Consider the following 17,642-nt stretch of genomic DNA (forward strand, 5'->3'; position numbering starts at 1 on the left):
CCGTCCGTCCGCGGTTAATCTCAGTAACCGTTAGCACTAGAAAGCTGAAATTTGGTACCAATATGTATATCAATCACGCCAACAAAGTGCAAAAATAAAAAATGGAAAAAAATGTTTTATTAGGGTACCCCCCCTACATGTAAAGTGGGGGCTGATTTTTTTTTTCATTCCAACCCCAACGTGTGATATATTGTTGGATAGGTATTTAAAAATAAATAAGGGTTTACTAAGATGGTTTTTTGATAATATTAATATTTTCGGAAATAATCGCTCCTAAAGGAAAAAAAAGTGCGTCCCCCCCCCTCTAACTTTTGAACTATATGTTTAAAAAATATGAAAAAAATTACAAAAGTAGAACTTTATAACGACTTTCTAGGAAAATTGTTTTGAACTTGATAGGTTCAGTAGTTTTTGAGAAAAATACGGAAAACTACGGAACCCTACACTGAGCGTGGTCCGACACGCTCTTGGCCGGATTTTTTCTTGATAGCAGAAGATAGTTTGGTGAGCTGTGTTGAATATTTGTTAGCGTTTACAGTTTCATTGTGTAATAGTTCATGAAACAGCATGCCTTGCGAGTCCCAGAAAGAACAAAGCAAAACTTTTTAGCGGTTCTTTTGACTCAGCTTCGGTTGAGTTGGTGGCGTTTCTTCTCGAGGCAGCCAAAAAGTACGACGTGTATCGTTCTCATAATAAATCCATGATTCATCTCCCGTAACCAGATCAGTCAAAAACTCTTTACGTCGGGGTCGCAGCAAAAGTGATTGACAGATGGCGACACGGACTGCACGACTGGCGTCGGTAAGGATGTGCGGTACCCATCGAGCCAAAACTTTTCGATACCCAAGCTCATGCAGATGGTATTCCACAGCGTGGTGACTGCAGTTAAGTGCTTCCGCTAATTCATGAGTAGTAGCATCAGGATTCGACTGTAGTTCGCGGCGTAAATCGTCATCATTGAATGCAGGTGGTCGCCCTGAGCGTGACTGACTTTCAAGGCTCCTGTCTCCTGATTTAAAACGGTCAAACCATCTGGACACCGTGGCATGGCTTGTACTTCCAGCGCCCAATGCAGTGTTGATATTGTCAGCCGCAGCCCGCGCACTGTGGCCTAACAAGTACTCGTATAAGTAAAGTGTTCGAACTTGTCGCTCGTCCATTTTATTTCAATCTAACTAAACCAATCACGAGGGCGGCTTTATATACCCTCACATTACTAGAATATTATCGAAAACAATTAACTTAAGAAAGGAAATGTATAGAGTTTTGTAGAGTGTGTCATTACTTTTGTGCCAACCCAATATATCCAAATATTTTTGATTCTTTTTACTTTTTTGACAAACCATGAGTTGTTTGACAAAGTTGTTCATTACGTTACCTACTCGATAGAGTTAGGGCCCATTTAGACGGTTCGAGAACTCGCATACGAGTTTTATTATTATTAGATTGCGATATTATATGGCTGTGCAAAATTGTTTGTAACCTCAACAGCCCGCAATGTAACTAAAATCGCATGCGAGTTTTCACGCCGTCAAAATCAGGCCTAAATGTCAAGCAAAATGTATGCAATCTTTGGTTCTAGTCTAGTAACTGTTTAAGGCCGCTGTTAATTTTCTCTATACTTGATTTTTTTATATGTGATTTGTTTAAAAAAAAAATCTCTTAAATTGAGAGTTTTTCGACTACATGTTATATAACTTTATTAGAGCCACTTGCACTAACGAATATGGAGGGTTAACCCTCGGGTTAACCCATTTTGTATGGAATTTGACAGATGACAGCCCACTAACCCTGAGTTCAATGGTGTAAGTGGGCCTTAGGCGCTAAAATCATTGATCATTGCTAAAATCATTGGTCGGGTTTTCCGGGCCCACTATGTAAAATATACTTGTATCACAGAATATATAATAGTACAAGTACAGAAGGCCCACTGCTTTGATGTTCACGAAATGCCGCCTTTTTAAATGCCTACAAAATTTTTACAAAGAAACCAGCCGCACGTGCGCAGCGTTGGATGATAGGGTTGCCTATGGATTAAAACGAATTAATTACTCAGATAAAATTATATATATTTAAGTCTTGGGTACTTTCTAGGTAGGTATTTTGGTTTAAGTTCCAACATCACAAGCCTTATTGAACTTTTCCGTAAGACTTAATCATAATCAATAGTAGATCTGTGTAAGTATGTCCTATGGTACATATTTTATTCATGATGTCTATCTTATACTATTAACTTAGCACTGTTAGCCATTCCACAAGCGGACATCGCATATGAACCTTAAAAAAAAAACGCGACGTAAAATAACAATAGAAAGTGCGAACGTGCGTTCCGTGAGAACGCGTGCCACCCCTGATTAGGCCGCGAACTCGCGGCCGCCGGCATGTACTTGTAGCACGGCGATAGAATCGCGGAGTGAGCCGCCCCTGCTTGTATGTCATATTCCATAACGTTGACGCTATCGAGTATTATATTCTAAAACATCAAACAGTAGTGGTAAAGGCTCTACCGACTATTAAATATTCTAAATGTACCTAATGAACATTTACGCGTACATTTTACTTAATTCTGGAGAAAGCAAGCGTTATGATATTTAGTTAAATCATACGATGCTTATCTGAAGTTGTGTAATAAAATAAGAAAATGATATGCAGTTTGTCGCTTATGAGTAATAAAGAGGTGTGAATGGGTGGGTTGAAGTTTAATTGCCTGTAACTTATGGAGTTACCACAATTAGTCGAGCCGCACTTCACAAGCCTGAGGTATCTACGTGACAGACACCTATAATATATGTCCATTCCCGCGTAGAATGACTAGAAGTAGAACTAGTTTAATCACTTGAAAATATTTAGCAGAACGCGCGAAGAAAGTATTAACTATAAAAAACATCAAACTAAATCAAATCCAACGATTTATGAAATACTAGTTTTTGCCCGCGGCTTCGCTCGCGTTAAAAAGTGACAAACAGTAGTCTATGTCACTCTCCATCCCTTCAACTATCTCCACTTTAAAAAATCGCGTCAATTCGTCGCTCCGCTTTGCCGTGAAAGACGGTCAAACAAACAGACACACACACTTTCCCATTTATAATATAAATAAATAATAAATAAATATTATAGGACATTGTTACACAGATTGACTGAGTCCCACGGTAAGCTCAAGAAGGCAAGCGGTGAAGGAAAACATCGTGAGGAAACCGGACTAATTCCAATAAGGTCTAGTTACCCTTCGGGTTGAAAGGTCAGATGGCAATCGCTTTCGTAAAACTAGTGCCTACGCCAAATCTTGGGATTAGTTCTCAAAGCGGACCCCAGGCTCACATGAGCCGTGGCAAATGCCGGGATAACGCAAGGAGGATGATGATGATAGGTTAAATACGATAAGTTTTAAGTAACTCATTCAAATTGTATCATTGCTAAACATTAATTGTTGAAAATGCTCCAGAAGATGCATTCATAGCGAGCACTAGATGGGGTTGGATCTGATTAGATAATGCGAATACTTCCTACAGAGCGACGGTAAGGCTACAATCAACAATCTTAGATCAAACCAAAGACTAGTATCTTATACTATTAAACGAGCAATTCTTGTATATTTATTTATTTATTTATTTATTTATTTATTTATTTATTTATATATACCGACGATCTCGGAAACCGCTCTAACGATTTCGCTGAAATTTGTTTTGTGGGGGTTTTCGGGGGTGAAAAATCGATCTAGCGTAGCCTTAGATCCCGGAAAACGCGAATTTTCGAGTTTTCATGAGTTTTTCTTTCGCATTTGTAAACGTAAAATATGGTCCTTAATTTCGCCGCGCGCGCATCGATTCCGCTTAGCTCAGTCGCACGAGGTCGGTCTAATGTACGCAGATAGATCGTAGGTGTCAGGGTTTCGAATCCCGGTCAGAAATTAAGTTTTTGTTTTTTGTCTTTTTTTTGTTTTTGTATTTATAAGAGTTTTTTTTTATCTAAAGACGTGATATATTAAAATAGAACCGAGCGAAGCTCGGTCGCCCAGATATTAACCTTGTAAGGCCCACCATGGTTAGTTTTCCTATTTTTAATTTGAAACATGTTCTACAAGTAAATTGGTAAGATTAGATTTTCGTTTGTTTTATAAACCAATGAAACAAAAGAAATGCTAATTTATTCGGTTCATGAAAGATTCCAATTAAATTGTAACAACTACGAGTATGTACATTGGGCTTTACGAGGTTAAATAAACTCTGACACTCAAACATTTGATGATAGTGAACCATCCATACAGATTCACAAAAGTGTTGGCTTTTTAGAGTCTAGAAAACCTTAACGCACCCCGCAACCAAACTCGTTACAGAGTTTTGTGGGGCGTTTTTAGGGTTCCGTAGTCAACTAGGAACCCTTATAGTTTCGCCATGTCTGTCTGTCCGTCCTTCCGTCCGTCCGCGGATAATCTCAGTAACCGTTAGCACTAGAAAGCTGAAATTTGGTACGAATATGTATATCAATCACGCCAACAAAGTGAAAAAATAAAAAATGGAAAACAATGTTTAATTTAGAGTACCCCCCCTATATGTAAAGTGGGGGCTGATATTTTTTTTCATTCCAACCCCAACGTGTGATATATTGTTGGATAGGTATTTAAAAATGAATAAGGGTTTACTAAGATCGTTTTTTGATAATATTCATATTTTCGGAAATAATCGCTCCTAAAGGAAAAAAAGTGCGTCCCCCCCCTCTAACTTTTGAACCATATGTTTAAAAAATATGAAAAGAATCACAAAAGTAGAACTTTCTAAAGACTTTCTAGGAAAATTATTTTGAACTTGATAAGTTTAGTAGTTTTTGAGAAAAATACGAAAAACTACGGAACCCTACACTGAGCGTGGCCCGACACGCTCTTGGCCGGTTTTATAATTAAATGTTGTCACGATACTTTAATAATAATAATAATAACGGTTCCTCTCTCTGCAGCTCTAACCACCGGCAGCTTGGGCCCTGCCCCGCTGCTGGCGGCACCCTAGGTTAGGTTTTTTATAATGAGTTTATATATTTTGTATTGTTTTGTATGTGGTTTTGTATTTTACTTTTATTTACAATCATATTATAAAAAACCTAGCCTAAGAAAGAAAATAAATACTGAGATAATAATAAAGAAATACGGTTTTTTGATACCGAACTGGACGATGATGATACTGAGCCAAACACAAACAGGTAGGTAGTAGGTACCCGTATTTTTAATTCCAATGGTTGATTGAATTATGTGAAATTATTGCTAATTATCATGAAGATAAAAATAATACATTGGACAAGGAGGTAACTCAAAATTATTTGTCTTTGAAATAAAACTATGGAAACGGATGAGCGTCCATAGTTTCCATAGTTTTATTTCATGAGTAACTATCGCGGTAACCGAAGAAAATATTATTTTTCTTTTCTTTCAAGTTTTGGTTTTTGTTCCCAAGAAAGGTGACGGAGTACAGTTTCAATAAGATTTTAAATACGAACTTAACAGTCTTTATAATTGGATTGTCTTTGATTGTACGTTATGACAGTTCGTTAGTATCTAACATAGTTAGTGATTCACGGTCTAACGGCATTTGATAAAATTTACTGATACGTAAGTATTTAAGTACCTGTTTCACAGCAATCTAAGTATCTACTTAGTCGTTTAGTCGTAATTACACAATTTGTTTTACAGCAAGTACCTACCTAGGTACTTGCTGTAAAACAAATTGTGTAATTACGACTAAACGACTATGTATAGTTTTCATACAATTAAAAAAATGCAGTACTTAAAATTTTCGCTAAATATTGGATACTTAGTTATTAGAAAATAAAATTTTGGTCTGATGGTCCACGGATTGATTGCCCTAATATTAAAAAAAAATCAGTACAGTTCCTATACGATACACGCGCGAAGAGGAAATTCGTAACTCGTGTCGATCTAAAATACTCCCTTCTGTCGTGTTTTAATTTATCACCACTCGTTTCATCCTTTTTTCCGCACGTGTATCGTAATGTACTATTATGAAATATAAATAAAGATCGTTATCAGCGTGCTGTATTGGTGGCAAAGTATAGTTGGCAAATAAACAAATACACAAGTATTTAAAACAATATATATACCTACTTAACAAATTATGAAATATACACATATTTATAATTACTTATCCAAATTACATTGAATAAATAACTAAAATTTGTTCAACAAATTTGGCTGTCAGACGTTCACGTCGATTATAAAAAATCATTTTAAATAACTAAATGACCTTTCCACGTTGACAGAAGTTACAAGAAGGTTGTTATAAAATCTGGGTATTGTGTCAAATCCATACTGTGAATGAAGATACTGGGATTAATCGTGCACTTTATTACACTCCTCCGTGCTCGTCTTACTTCGTGCACTACTTTTGACTGCAACTTCTTGAATAACATAGTCGTATCTAGAGTGCATTTAAATATTTGGATTAAAATAATAATTATACACTTCGCGTAATGTATTCTTATGACACAATTAATATCGTTTGACGTATATATATTGTTTTAAAAATATATAGTTGGTGCGAAAAGGCTTTGTACCGTAGAGGTAATCCTAAGAAGGTAAGTATTTATTTTGTAGTTAAGAAAAAAGTCAATATTTAAATGTACGTATTTGTTTTTTTTTGCCAACCGTACCATTTGCCACGAAAACTGCACCTTGATAACGATCTTTAAATATAAAATCACAGCCAGCAGGGGAGCCGTACACTTGTACAAACTTCGTTTATCTCACTGATGCCACAAGTTGTGTAATACCGTAATACGATCAAAACAATGTTAAACACGACCAATGGATGAACTTCCTGACTCGGTTGTCACTTAGCCCTGAACCCATACTGATATTAAAGGTGGTATTTTTTCAATCTTTTAGATTTTCCATATCTATGTGTATGTATGAAGACCAAGAAGGAATTTTAGAGGAGGGTCTTTTCATCAAAAACGCACTCTTACTCCTGGGTGCGAAGCCGAATGGCACAAACGCTCACGAAACGCTCACGAAACGAAACGCTCGTAGATATCTATCTCTATCGCTCTTGCGTATTACCTTTCGCGGCGTTTCGTTTTCGTTTTGCGTCGCAGAAATGCCATTCGGCTACGGCACCTGGTCATATAACACACTATTTTGAAGGGCCGGTGGAGGGCCGGATAACATCCTTTCGGGGGCGGGATATCGCCCGAAGGGCCGTACCTACTTTGCCCACCACTGGTGTAGACGATGGACAGTCAAGACTGTGTCGCTGAGATAGTACTAGTAGGTACAGTATATCTCACGTAATAAAGTATGATGGTCTAATGAGAAAAACATGAGAAATCTCTCTTTATTCTTATAGCACCTTTGCATACACACTTCTATGTCGGGGGGTTAGTTTTCTGTTGAGCTGACTGTATAAGTGAAAGATAAGTGAAAGAGATATGTGAAAGATAAATAAAAATACGATCGCTGTTGTTGCTCGTAATTGGTATTCCAGCGGTGCAAAAGTCTCCGAGGTAACTCCTAGATGTTATCACCAACATTAAGGGGCATACTAAACTTTCTAATAGAGTTTAGAGTGCAAGTTAAGCATTGAAATAAACCATTGTACCGAGCAGCGACAAACGGCCCTCGTATGGTAAAAATACCATAGTTATGTTTTTCATAGCACGTAGATGTTGTAGATAAATGATTTCATGATGATGAGATTGATGAGTATTATCATTTATCTTATCGGTGCTCAATAGTACTGCGTAATTTCTTGGTGGCACATCACTATTGATGGTACAGATGTAACAGGTGCCAAAAAGTACATGTACCTACTTCGCGTGTCACTTGTTTATTGCCATGCCCCGTTTAGCCACTCTTACGCATTTTAAGTAGGTACTTTATTACCTGTCTGATAAGGAATAGCAAATTCACAAATCTGAAAACGTAATAGTTGTCATAATATTAGGGATCCCTTGTAAGAAATAGAGGCATGTCGTTCTCGTTACGTTACCGTAGGTAGTCCTTTAACAAAGGTTGTTAGGTTAGTGTAGTATTGTATAACCTACAGTATATATAACATACTACATAGTAGTATTGTATTGGGCCATTAGCATAGGAAACTCGGGGCATCACAGCATGCTACGTATATCATCTATGCATGACCTTTCATACGTCTTTTTTACACCACCTCCTTGTATTTTCCAGAAAGGCCATCCCTGTCCAGACACGCAAGAGCTAAGCCCCGGCCGTTGGGGAGGGCGCACCATCGCCGAATGCAAGTGTCCCCCCGGCACTGCCCAGTTGCCCCTCTCCACCACCTGCTACCGCCTCTTCGAGAGGGGGCCTTGCAGACCAGGAGAGTACTTCGCGCCAGTGGAGGAATCCTTCAATAAGAGAGGGTAGGTAAGCTATGTCAGGTCTTTTACATGTTATTCATGTTGACACTATTCGGTCCCATTAATTTTGATCTTTCCGACCATAGTGGTCGCTGGTCTGACTGAACTAAATGAGCAAAAGACCTAAAAGAGCGAACTAGTTGTCTCGAACTAGGCAGGATTGAACGAGATCGGAGCGCTCCGATTATCGAACGAAACGGCACAAGCCTACTGCCCAGATGCCTCTCTCCACCACCTGTTACTGGCTCTTCGAGGGGGGCCTTGCAGACCAGGGGAGTACATTGCACCAGTGGAGTAATCCTTCAATAAGAGAGGGTATTAGGTAAGCTATGTAGGTCTTTTACGGCCCACTTAAAAGGACAGGGCACTGCGTTGCTCCTCTCTACTACCTGTTACCGTCTCTTCGAGGCCCCCTGCCTTGCAGACTAGCAGAGTACTTCGCGCCAGTGGAGGAATCCTTCAATAAGAAAGGGTAGGTAAGCTATGTCAGGTCTTTTACATGTTAAATAAGAGAATAGGGGACTAGCTATCTATCTAAAACCCAAGGAAAATTAAGCTTACATTTACATGGAGAATTGGAGAATCGTTCGTCCTCTATCTTCTACATAATTACATATGCAACATGCGTAAATTATCAGTACTTACGTCAATAGATGTCGCGACGAACAAAGAGTCTAATGTTCACCAATTTTTAGTTCCTTCTGCTTGTAATATAAGCTGTAAACTATTCTAATATTAAATTTTTGGCAGACGAGACACTGTTGACACCTAGTATCGAGTAGTGGTACTGATAATTCACGCTATTTGACGCGTGATTGTCGCTAGATGTCACTATAACTATGCCTATACAAATAACTCGCGTCTACTGATGTATTGAGTTACAACTCTTCCCTTACTTATTTTTTTTTATTTTTTATTTTCTTTATTTGGGAAACAAACAATATAATAATACAAAAAGTTAAACATAGTCAATAAATCATGAGCCAAAACAGTTTCCACTTATAAGCTAACACAATTCCTTTGCTCTGAAAAACTATACCTATTTAAGATTTAAGAAAGTTGTACATCAGTAGTGCACTGTACTTATATATTACAATCTAGCAGGATTATTCCTCTAAGATATGCACATATTAGTTAGGTATATTGTCATGACCTCCCATAAGGTTTACGCATTGCCAGCAAGCGTGGCCGACGGTACACATCGTAGTAAAGTAATACCGGTCGCTCTCTCATCACCTTCATCTTGAATTTTAAGCAGTTTCCGACGAATGGTTGCAACAGAGAGTTACGTCAGCGGAAAATGACAAATGTTGGCCATTAAACTGGTCACACGTCACACGAACTCGAGGAATACCCCATTTGTATTATGCACTGATTATCTCTCGCTAGATCATGCATTTGTTTTAATTTTATATGAAGTACAAAAAAAATATGGAAAGTGAACCACTTTAAACAACCGATGCGATGAATTGCGATAGTTAGATTTATAATACCTGTATAAATATTGAGTACTTTAATTCTATTAAAATCTTAATCCTCCTTGCGTTATCCCGGCATTTACCACGGCTCATGGGAGCCTGGTGTCCGTTTTGACTACTAATCCCAAGATTTGGCGTAGGCACTAGTTTTACGAAAGCGACTGCCATCTGACCTTTCAACCCGAAGGGTAACTAGGTCTTATTGGAATTAGTCCTTTAATTCTATTAGAGGTAAAATTTTACGTACAAAAAACCGTTACATTGTAACTAACCCGTTTTAAATTATTTATGTAGATCTTTATACCATCTAGTGGAAATTACTGATTTGTGTACAGTACCAGAGACTTGGTACACAGAATGTTGCTTATACGTATAAGTTGTTTCGTATGGAAATATATTGGAAGACATTTAAATGTATGTATTAATCGTATCCGAAGATATTTTTATAGGCGACGATGTCGCTATGTAGTCTTTAATTCCGGAATACAAGTTTACAAGTTTTGTAATGTTTTCGATTTCCGCTCTATGATTACGTTTTTCCTAATAGAGTTTTAGGTTAAGAAGCACATATTAGTAAACACATAAAGTTGTACCTACGTGTTTTGTTTACCTGCATCTAAATGGTGTTGCGTTATGTCATCATATTTGGATCGTACAGTTAGCTGTACTTTAATGCATTTTTAATAGAATTTTGATAGGTGCACTTTTTCTTGCTCATCAACTATTTTAAACTGTTTACTGACAGTTTTTTCATTATTTCCTAATGCTATACCAATGTTACACAATAATTCTTTGAAATATCGTCATTTATATTCCAATAAAATCAGGTGGCAATGGCACTAGAAATAAGAATGTATATTGAATCTTGATGTAATGTCCTTTTCTGATAGGATTAGTATCCGAAGGTCGACATTCGCTAAACATTTGCAAACTTGATGCCAAACGAATAATTCTTGGCATATTTCACAAAGAGATTATCGTAAAACATGATTACTTTGCGACCAATATATTGTACTTACAGGTTAAAAATAATATCAAATCGTTACAACATGATATTAGTGATAATTGGTTGACCTTACCTCATGTTTACTACGCGATACACCTACTATTTAATATTGATCAAGTGTTGTGACCATGTGTGGTTGCAAATCTGAAGTAGTGTCAGGGCGAGTCCTTAGAAGCGAGTGGCTGGTCGCTTAGGTATTTATTGCTCACAAATTGTCACGCTATGTCAGTTTTCCTCTATCATTTTACAACCTTTAGTTACCTATAATTAATTTTTAAAGAGATTTTATGGCCATTCCAGGGAACGGCAGGGCATGTGCGTGCGTCCGCAACAATGTGCCGACGAGACTTTGCTGCATTGGCCTGCTGACGGGCGCTGCTATTACCGGTTGAGCCAGGGACCATGCTACCCGGGTTCTATACTCGACATGGGTAGCGACGGTGTTGCTAACTGCACGGTGAGTTTCTTTGTCGCTATTGCATGTCTAACGAAGTAAATCTCGTGAAGCATTCCATGATAGTGCGTCAAAGAGACTGTTTTATATAGGTCGGACGCTGCTGATTACCGGCTGAGCCCGAGCCCGTGTTACCCGTCCATATTTGTTTTGGGCTGTAACATAACTACACATGGTGCCCAAATAGTCGACGATATCTATTGAGGATGCTTACCATACTATTGCGCTGATAAGACCCTGCAGCGATGGTCAGCTAATTTCCTGACATAACAGCTTACCATGCCACATTGCAGTCACATACACTGTACTTGTCAACATGATCTATACCAAATGTATGACATAATCTTTATCACATTTCAGTGCGCATCCGATGGCCCTCACTACTGGGCTGGAGACGGGGGCTGCTATGCGCACTACTCGCGCGGTCCCTGTGAACGTGGACAGCTGTTCTTGCCTGGCGGCCGGTGTGGATGCGATGACCACTTGCCGCACTACCACAAAGTGACTTCCATGTGTTACGAGCTAGGTGAGTGGCACATAGAGTGTGGCATGCGAGTGCGGGTAGCTGCTCCTACCCGGCTGCAATAACCACTTGTCACACTACCACAAGATATTCAATCAATCAATCAATTATTTATTCGTGATACACAAGTAAGAAAACAGAAACAGCAAATAAAAGAAATTAAACATATAAGTTACAACGAAATGGTCCCGACTCAGCATAAAATGCTAACCCGAGGGTCAGCGCTGGTCTTCCGTCGGGACCATATTGACATGTATGTGGTTACGCTGCCCTCAAGATGGCTGTTAGGTGAATTACTAGCGCGGAGCCTGCAAACGCTGGCAGCTACTCTTGACCAGCGGTCGTACTTCGATACTTCATACTTGGTTACAAGCTGGTCGATCGTCAGATAAGATCAGCAATTTCAACTATTTCCTTATCTTTATTTATTTCTTTGTGTTTTCAGACACCATCGGCCCGTGTCCCAAAGGTCACATATTCTCCATCTCCGAGGTTTCCCCTCAAGGCTCGAAGGCCGAGTGCCAGTGCAAGGCGTTCCATGCGCGGGCTTCGGACGGGGCGTGCTACAGGCTCTACACCAGAGGGCCTTGTGCCAATGATGAGATGATTGCGAGGGGTGGACGGTGTATTAAAGTGAGTTGGTTTTTTCTACCAGTTGTTTGTTCAGATCTAGGTACTTAAACAATACTTACATCACTGTCTTTCCTCGTACTTACTACAGCTTTCGCAAATATACGCATGGTAGGTACTCGTTATCGTTTCACATAAATCATTATCTTATTCATTGACATGATTGACAGCGGATTGACACTATGCGAGTATTATTATTGACCCATGTTTAATTGGCCAGTTTCCAAATTTATTAAACGTAAAATTAAAAACCCATCAGCCTTTATGGCGCAGATGTCGCTACGTGCGCTTAAGGCACTGGTCCTACCGCGAGCTAGTAAGCTATGAGCTATCGGCTATAAAAACGAACAAAAGATAAGGACTCCCGTGCGAATAAAAGAGACACGGCGACTTTGTTAGCTCACCGCTGGGCGAGTGACTATAAGCATCGCCGTGTCTCTTATTTGCACGGGAGCGACTATCTTTTGTTCGTTTTTATAGCCGATAGCTCATAGCTTACTAGCTCGCGGTGGGACCAGTGCCTAAACGTGCTAGATTTCTTACGATGAAGGACCAATGTGTGATAGTCCAAATATAAAACGACTTCGTACAAGCGGCAGAAAGAAGCTTTAGAAGTTGTTTAGAAGACAGTAATTTATATGATGAATTGATGATGCAAGGCACATATTGTTCATTAGCAGGGAGCGTACTTTTCATGCCGATGACATCAATCTGACCTCACGCTCCATATAGGGTGATCCCAAATAGTTTTATTGTAAATTATTAATCATTAGTCGTCAATCATTTTAATCGTGGAGAAATTACTTCAAATACATTAGTCCATTTACATGTGGCATAAATAATACCTACTTGAAATGTGAAACTTGAATAAAATTATATGATTTGTTTTTATACATAAATTTAATTAAATAATATTGTTAACAACACATTACAATAAATACGTAGAAAAGAGAATTCCTCTCTAACGTAAAGCACACCATCCTTCTTGCATTCATTACCATGCAAAGAAATTCATAACTTAAAATGATTGATGACTAATGATTAATAATTTACAATAAAACAATTTGTGATCATTCTATATGGAGCGTGACGTCAAATTGATGTCATCGGCATGAAAAGTACGCTCCCTGTTCATTAGGCACTGGTCCCACCGCGAGCTAGTAAGCTATGAGCTATCGGCTATAAAAACGAACAAAAGATAGTCGCACCCGTGCAAATAAGAGACACGGCGATGCTTATTTATAGTCACTCGCCCAGCGGTGAGCTAACAAAATCGTCGTGTCTCTTTTATTCGCACGGGAGTGCTTATCTTTTGTTCGTTTTTATAGCCGATAGCTCATAGGTTACTAGCTCGCGGTGGGACCAGTGCCTTAAAATACTTTTTTGTCCGTTTCAGGTGCCGTGCGCCCGCGGGCGACTGTACGTGCCGGAGCGGCGCCGGTGCTACCGACCCGGCACGCCGGAGCCATGCCCGGCCGGCGAGGTGGTTGCGTTCGACTTCGACGCGCGTCCTGCTCTCGACGGGCTGAGCCACAACGGCGTTTGCGCGTGCGGTGGAGGGAACTGTGCCAGGCGGGAGGTAGAAATTGATGCCTAATATACTCGTAACAGAACACATGTGGCGCCCACGGGCGGCTTAAGCGCGGATCCAGCTTCGTGCCCAGGGGGGGTCACGTGGTATAAAGGTCCAGGCCCCGGGGGGGGGGGGGGGGGGTCACGTGGTCTATTTGTATGGTCAGCCTAGGATCCAGGGGGGGTCATGACCCCCATGCCCCCCCCCCCTGGATCCGCGCATGGGGCGGCTGTACCTGCCAGAGCGGCGCCGGTGATACCGGCCCGGGCGTGCCGGAGCCTTTTGGCTGAGCTCGTTCCGCGCAAAGCATTCGACCCGAAAGTCCACTATCATATGTTCATCAAAGAAATATGGTCTGTATGCTTCCCTTTTTATCCAACGTGAAAAAAAAGGATGTTGCCTATGAACATTTTTATATGATAAACATATGATAGTGGACTAAGTGGACTATCGGCCTTCGGCGTACGCCCTGCGCAGAACGAGCTCAGCCAAAAGGCGTGTGCGCATTCGGATATGTAGGTAACTGAAGAACATTGCCTGATATGCTCTTCATCGGTTTTAAACCATTGCACCTACTGTCTTATTTTACTTGTAACTTTGTTTTTTAACTGGTAAATTTTGAGTCTTTTGTTCCTGCCGGGTTGTGCACTGCGGATTTTTGTAAGCACTCGATACCTAGATAACTATTATATGTAACTCGATTTATTACGTAACATCTACATATAGGATTTTAAATTTAATTTATTTAATAAAACTACACACACAAGTACATGAACAGTATGTGTACTTACCTAACCACAGAGCCACGATACACACCTCTTAATTCCAACTCTTAACGGAGCTTAAACTTTCTGGAAGTTGGTGGCTATAAAATTAGCTTTATGCGCAAAGGAGAAACCAGACCATTAATATAATTGGGATTAGACTTTGACAATGCCGCCTCAGTTGGTATAACGAACTTCACTTTTAGAATTGTTTTAACCTAGCAACAGTCTTTAACAATTATATTTGAGCCGGGACAGTAAAAACTTGTAAATGATATTCTCGTCAACCGGCTTATTTTAACTTTGGTATCAGACTTGTTTCTGGCCTGTAGTGGTTACCTATAAGTGGCAATTGTAAATAGTCCACTTCTGTAAAAATTTTACCTCTATCCTATAATCTCAAGAGCGTAATAAGCCCGCTCCAGACTATGCGCGCGAATCACGCCGCGACGCCGCGAACGAGAGTGTGGATTCGATACGCAGAAAGCTTCACACTAGTGTTCGCGGCGTCGCGCCGTGATTCGCGCGCGCAGTCTAGAGTGGGCTAATACACTCTGTAATACATGACACATACAGGCTAATAATCAGAGGTCGGACAGAATGAGCTGTGTTCCTTTATAATTTGACATATTAACGTCAGATTTAAAGGCAAATAGGACATATACTCACCCTTTCCAACCTACGCTAAATCACTCTCCTTAAAAACCTGTATTTGTTTCAGATGGACGCCTGCGGGATGCGAAGAGGCGCCGCCATATACGGTGGCGCATGCCACATGTTGCACACACAGGGCCCGTGTCCACAGAACTCGTGGCTGGTCCGTGACGGACGCGTCACGTGTCGTTGCCGGCCCGGACACTTGCCGCCAGACTGCCGGCCCGACACAAGAGTTGCTGTTAAGAGTTGAGGCACTGTTTGATGCAGGATGTAAAATCTACCCCCTAAAAAGTACTCCTAATGGGTTCGTGCATTTACCGATATACGGATCTGACAGTGCTATTGTACTTCAATTACAATTATACGGCGGGACATGACATGCTGCACACATTGGGTCTTTGTCCACAGAACTCATGGTTATTGGTTAGTCCGTGGCGGCCACGTCACGTGTCGTTGCCGGCCCGGATACTTGTCGCTAGACTGCCGCGTGCCGGCCCCAGTGTTTGATGCAGGATGTAAAATCTACGTCCTCCAAAGTAAATCTTGTAGATGGGTTCTTGTATTTGACGGTATATGGATCTGCTAGTGCTAGGCTTAGTTATAACAATTATACGGTGCAGGCACACATGCTGCACACATAGGGTCAGTAGAACTGGTAGCTGGTCCGTGACAGGCGCGTCAACGTCACGTCAGTGACGTATCACCGCCGTCGGCCCGAGCACGTGCCGTGCCGCCCGACTGCCGGCCCGACACTAGGCTGGTTATGTGGCTGTTAAGAATTGATTCAGCGTTTTGAGGCAGGATATAGAATCTACACCTTACAACCTACATCTGGTAGAAGGGATCCGTGGTAGATATCAGTACTATACGCATTGACTTAGTTGTAAATTATGGCAGTGTTACTTAATAAGTACTAGCACAATTTGTACATCTTTACTAAGCAGTAGCTAATATAATTAGTCGTAAAGAAGATATTTGAAATAAACCTTTTAAAATTGCCACCTCACATTCAATATGCTAAGGTACATAGTTCAGAGGCGCTGCATTTTATTAGTACAAAAAGATCCTCCCTAGACTAACCCATCTCTGATCGAAAATCGAAGTAAAGTCTGGCCAAGGCGATAAAAGTTTTTAAGAAATCAAACGAAACGACGAAGTTTGGTATTAAAAAATAATTCCTAGGTATTAGATAATTTATCAAAATGATTGCTAGGTATTAACGGCTTTAGAGACTTTAGAGGCTCTAGAGGCTCCTTGTTGTTGTATATTGTTGCTATAAGTATTTATTCAGGCTGTTGTATTATGATACTCGTCCAATACTGCATTTTGTCTTTACATCTTTGGGCAGAGAGATGTTATGGTTTTAGATTCTAAATATTCTAAATAACTTTCAATATGCAGTCTAACAAAGCTAACACAATGTTAATGTTATCAAGATTTGTTCGTTTGTCTATTTGTCAATGCTTTACGAGTATATGTACGAGCCATGAGGTACCGCCATTTTTTTCAATACCCGTATATATATATATGCCCACATTACTCTGATAAGTCTAATATCTAATAGTATTTTTATTAAATTTGTATTCTTTCTCAAGACTGATGTTTAGGATGCTGTAGGTAAATATTCTTTAGACTATAATTACCTAGTTAAAAAAACTGTGGTGCGGCATTATATTTAATTATTTATATATTGATCCAGTGGGTAAAAACCCTAGCAAGCAAGGATCTATTATTTAAATAGGTATATGAAGAACGACATAATACTTGTATCTTTTTAGGATTTTCTGTAAATATGTCTGTAGACATTGATATTGTAGAACGAATTTCAACCAATTTGTAAAATATTACAATATTATTATATAAACGTAGGTAATAACTACAATATAATTTTAGCCGCATTACTGCAATATTCAATAAAGAACGTGACAAAAATAGAGCTTACAAATTAGGGACTATTAGGGTGTTTCATTTTTCCAAAAGTTTGATTTTCATGTGACTTTGATGTTCCCCTGGGTCTCACTGGTACAAAAGATAAATAAACCAATTTTCAGGAAAATTGAAGAATATCTAGAGGTTGCACATGTTGGCCACTTTCATTTCACACTGGTGAAAACGAGAAATACAGTTTAATATTTTTGTTTATTTTATATGTAATTTTTGATTGTTTGCAGGTAAATAAAA

General features: G+C 39.6%; 1 protein-coding gene across 4 annotated transcripts in view; it reads left to right on the forward strand.

Moving 5' to 3' along the window:
* LOC125228528 overlaps positions 1-17,403 on the forward strand; it is a 41,840-nt gene extending 24,437 nt beyond the window's left edge. For all 4 annotated transcript variants that reach the window (XM_048133121.1, XM_048133122.1, XM_048133124.1 and 1 more), the window contains exons 3-8: positions 8,186-8,379; positions 11,161-11,317; positions 11,675-11,840; positions 12,283-12,470; positions 13,864-14,046; positions 15,526-17,403. In XM_048133121.1, coding sequence (XP_047989078.1) covers positions 8,186-8,379; positions 11,161-11,317; positions 11,675-11,840; positions 12,283-12,470; positions 13,864-14,046; positions 15,526-15,711 — 1,074 coding nt within the window. In that variant the 3' untranslated portion in view covers positions 15,712-17,403. The remainder of the gene's footprint in view (positions 1-8,185; positions 8,380-11,160; positions 11,318-11,674; positions 11,841-12,282; positions 12,471-13,863; positions 14,047-15,525) is intronic.
* The last annotated feature ends 239 nt before the right edge of the window (positions 17,404-17,642 follow it).

Source organism: Leguminivora glycinivorella, chromosome 8 (assembly GCF_023078275.1).
Source record: "Leguminivora glycinivorella isolate SPB_JAAS2020 chromosome 8, LegGlyc_1.1, whole genome shotgun sequence".
Lineage (NCBI taxonomy): Eukaryota > Metazoa > Arthropoda > Insecta > Lepidoptera > Tortricidae > Leguminivora > Leguminivora glycinivorella.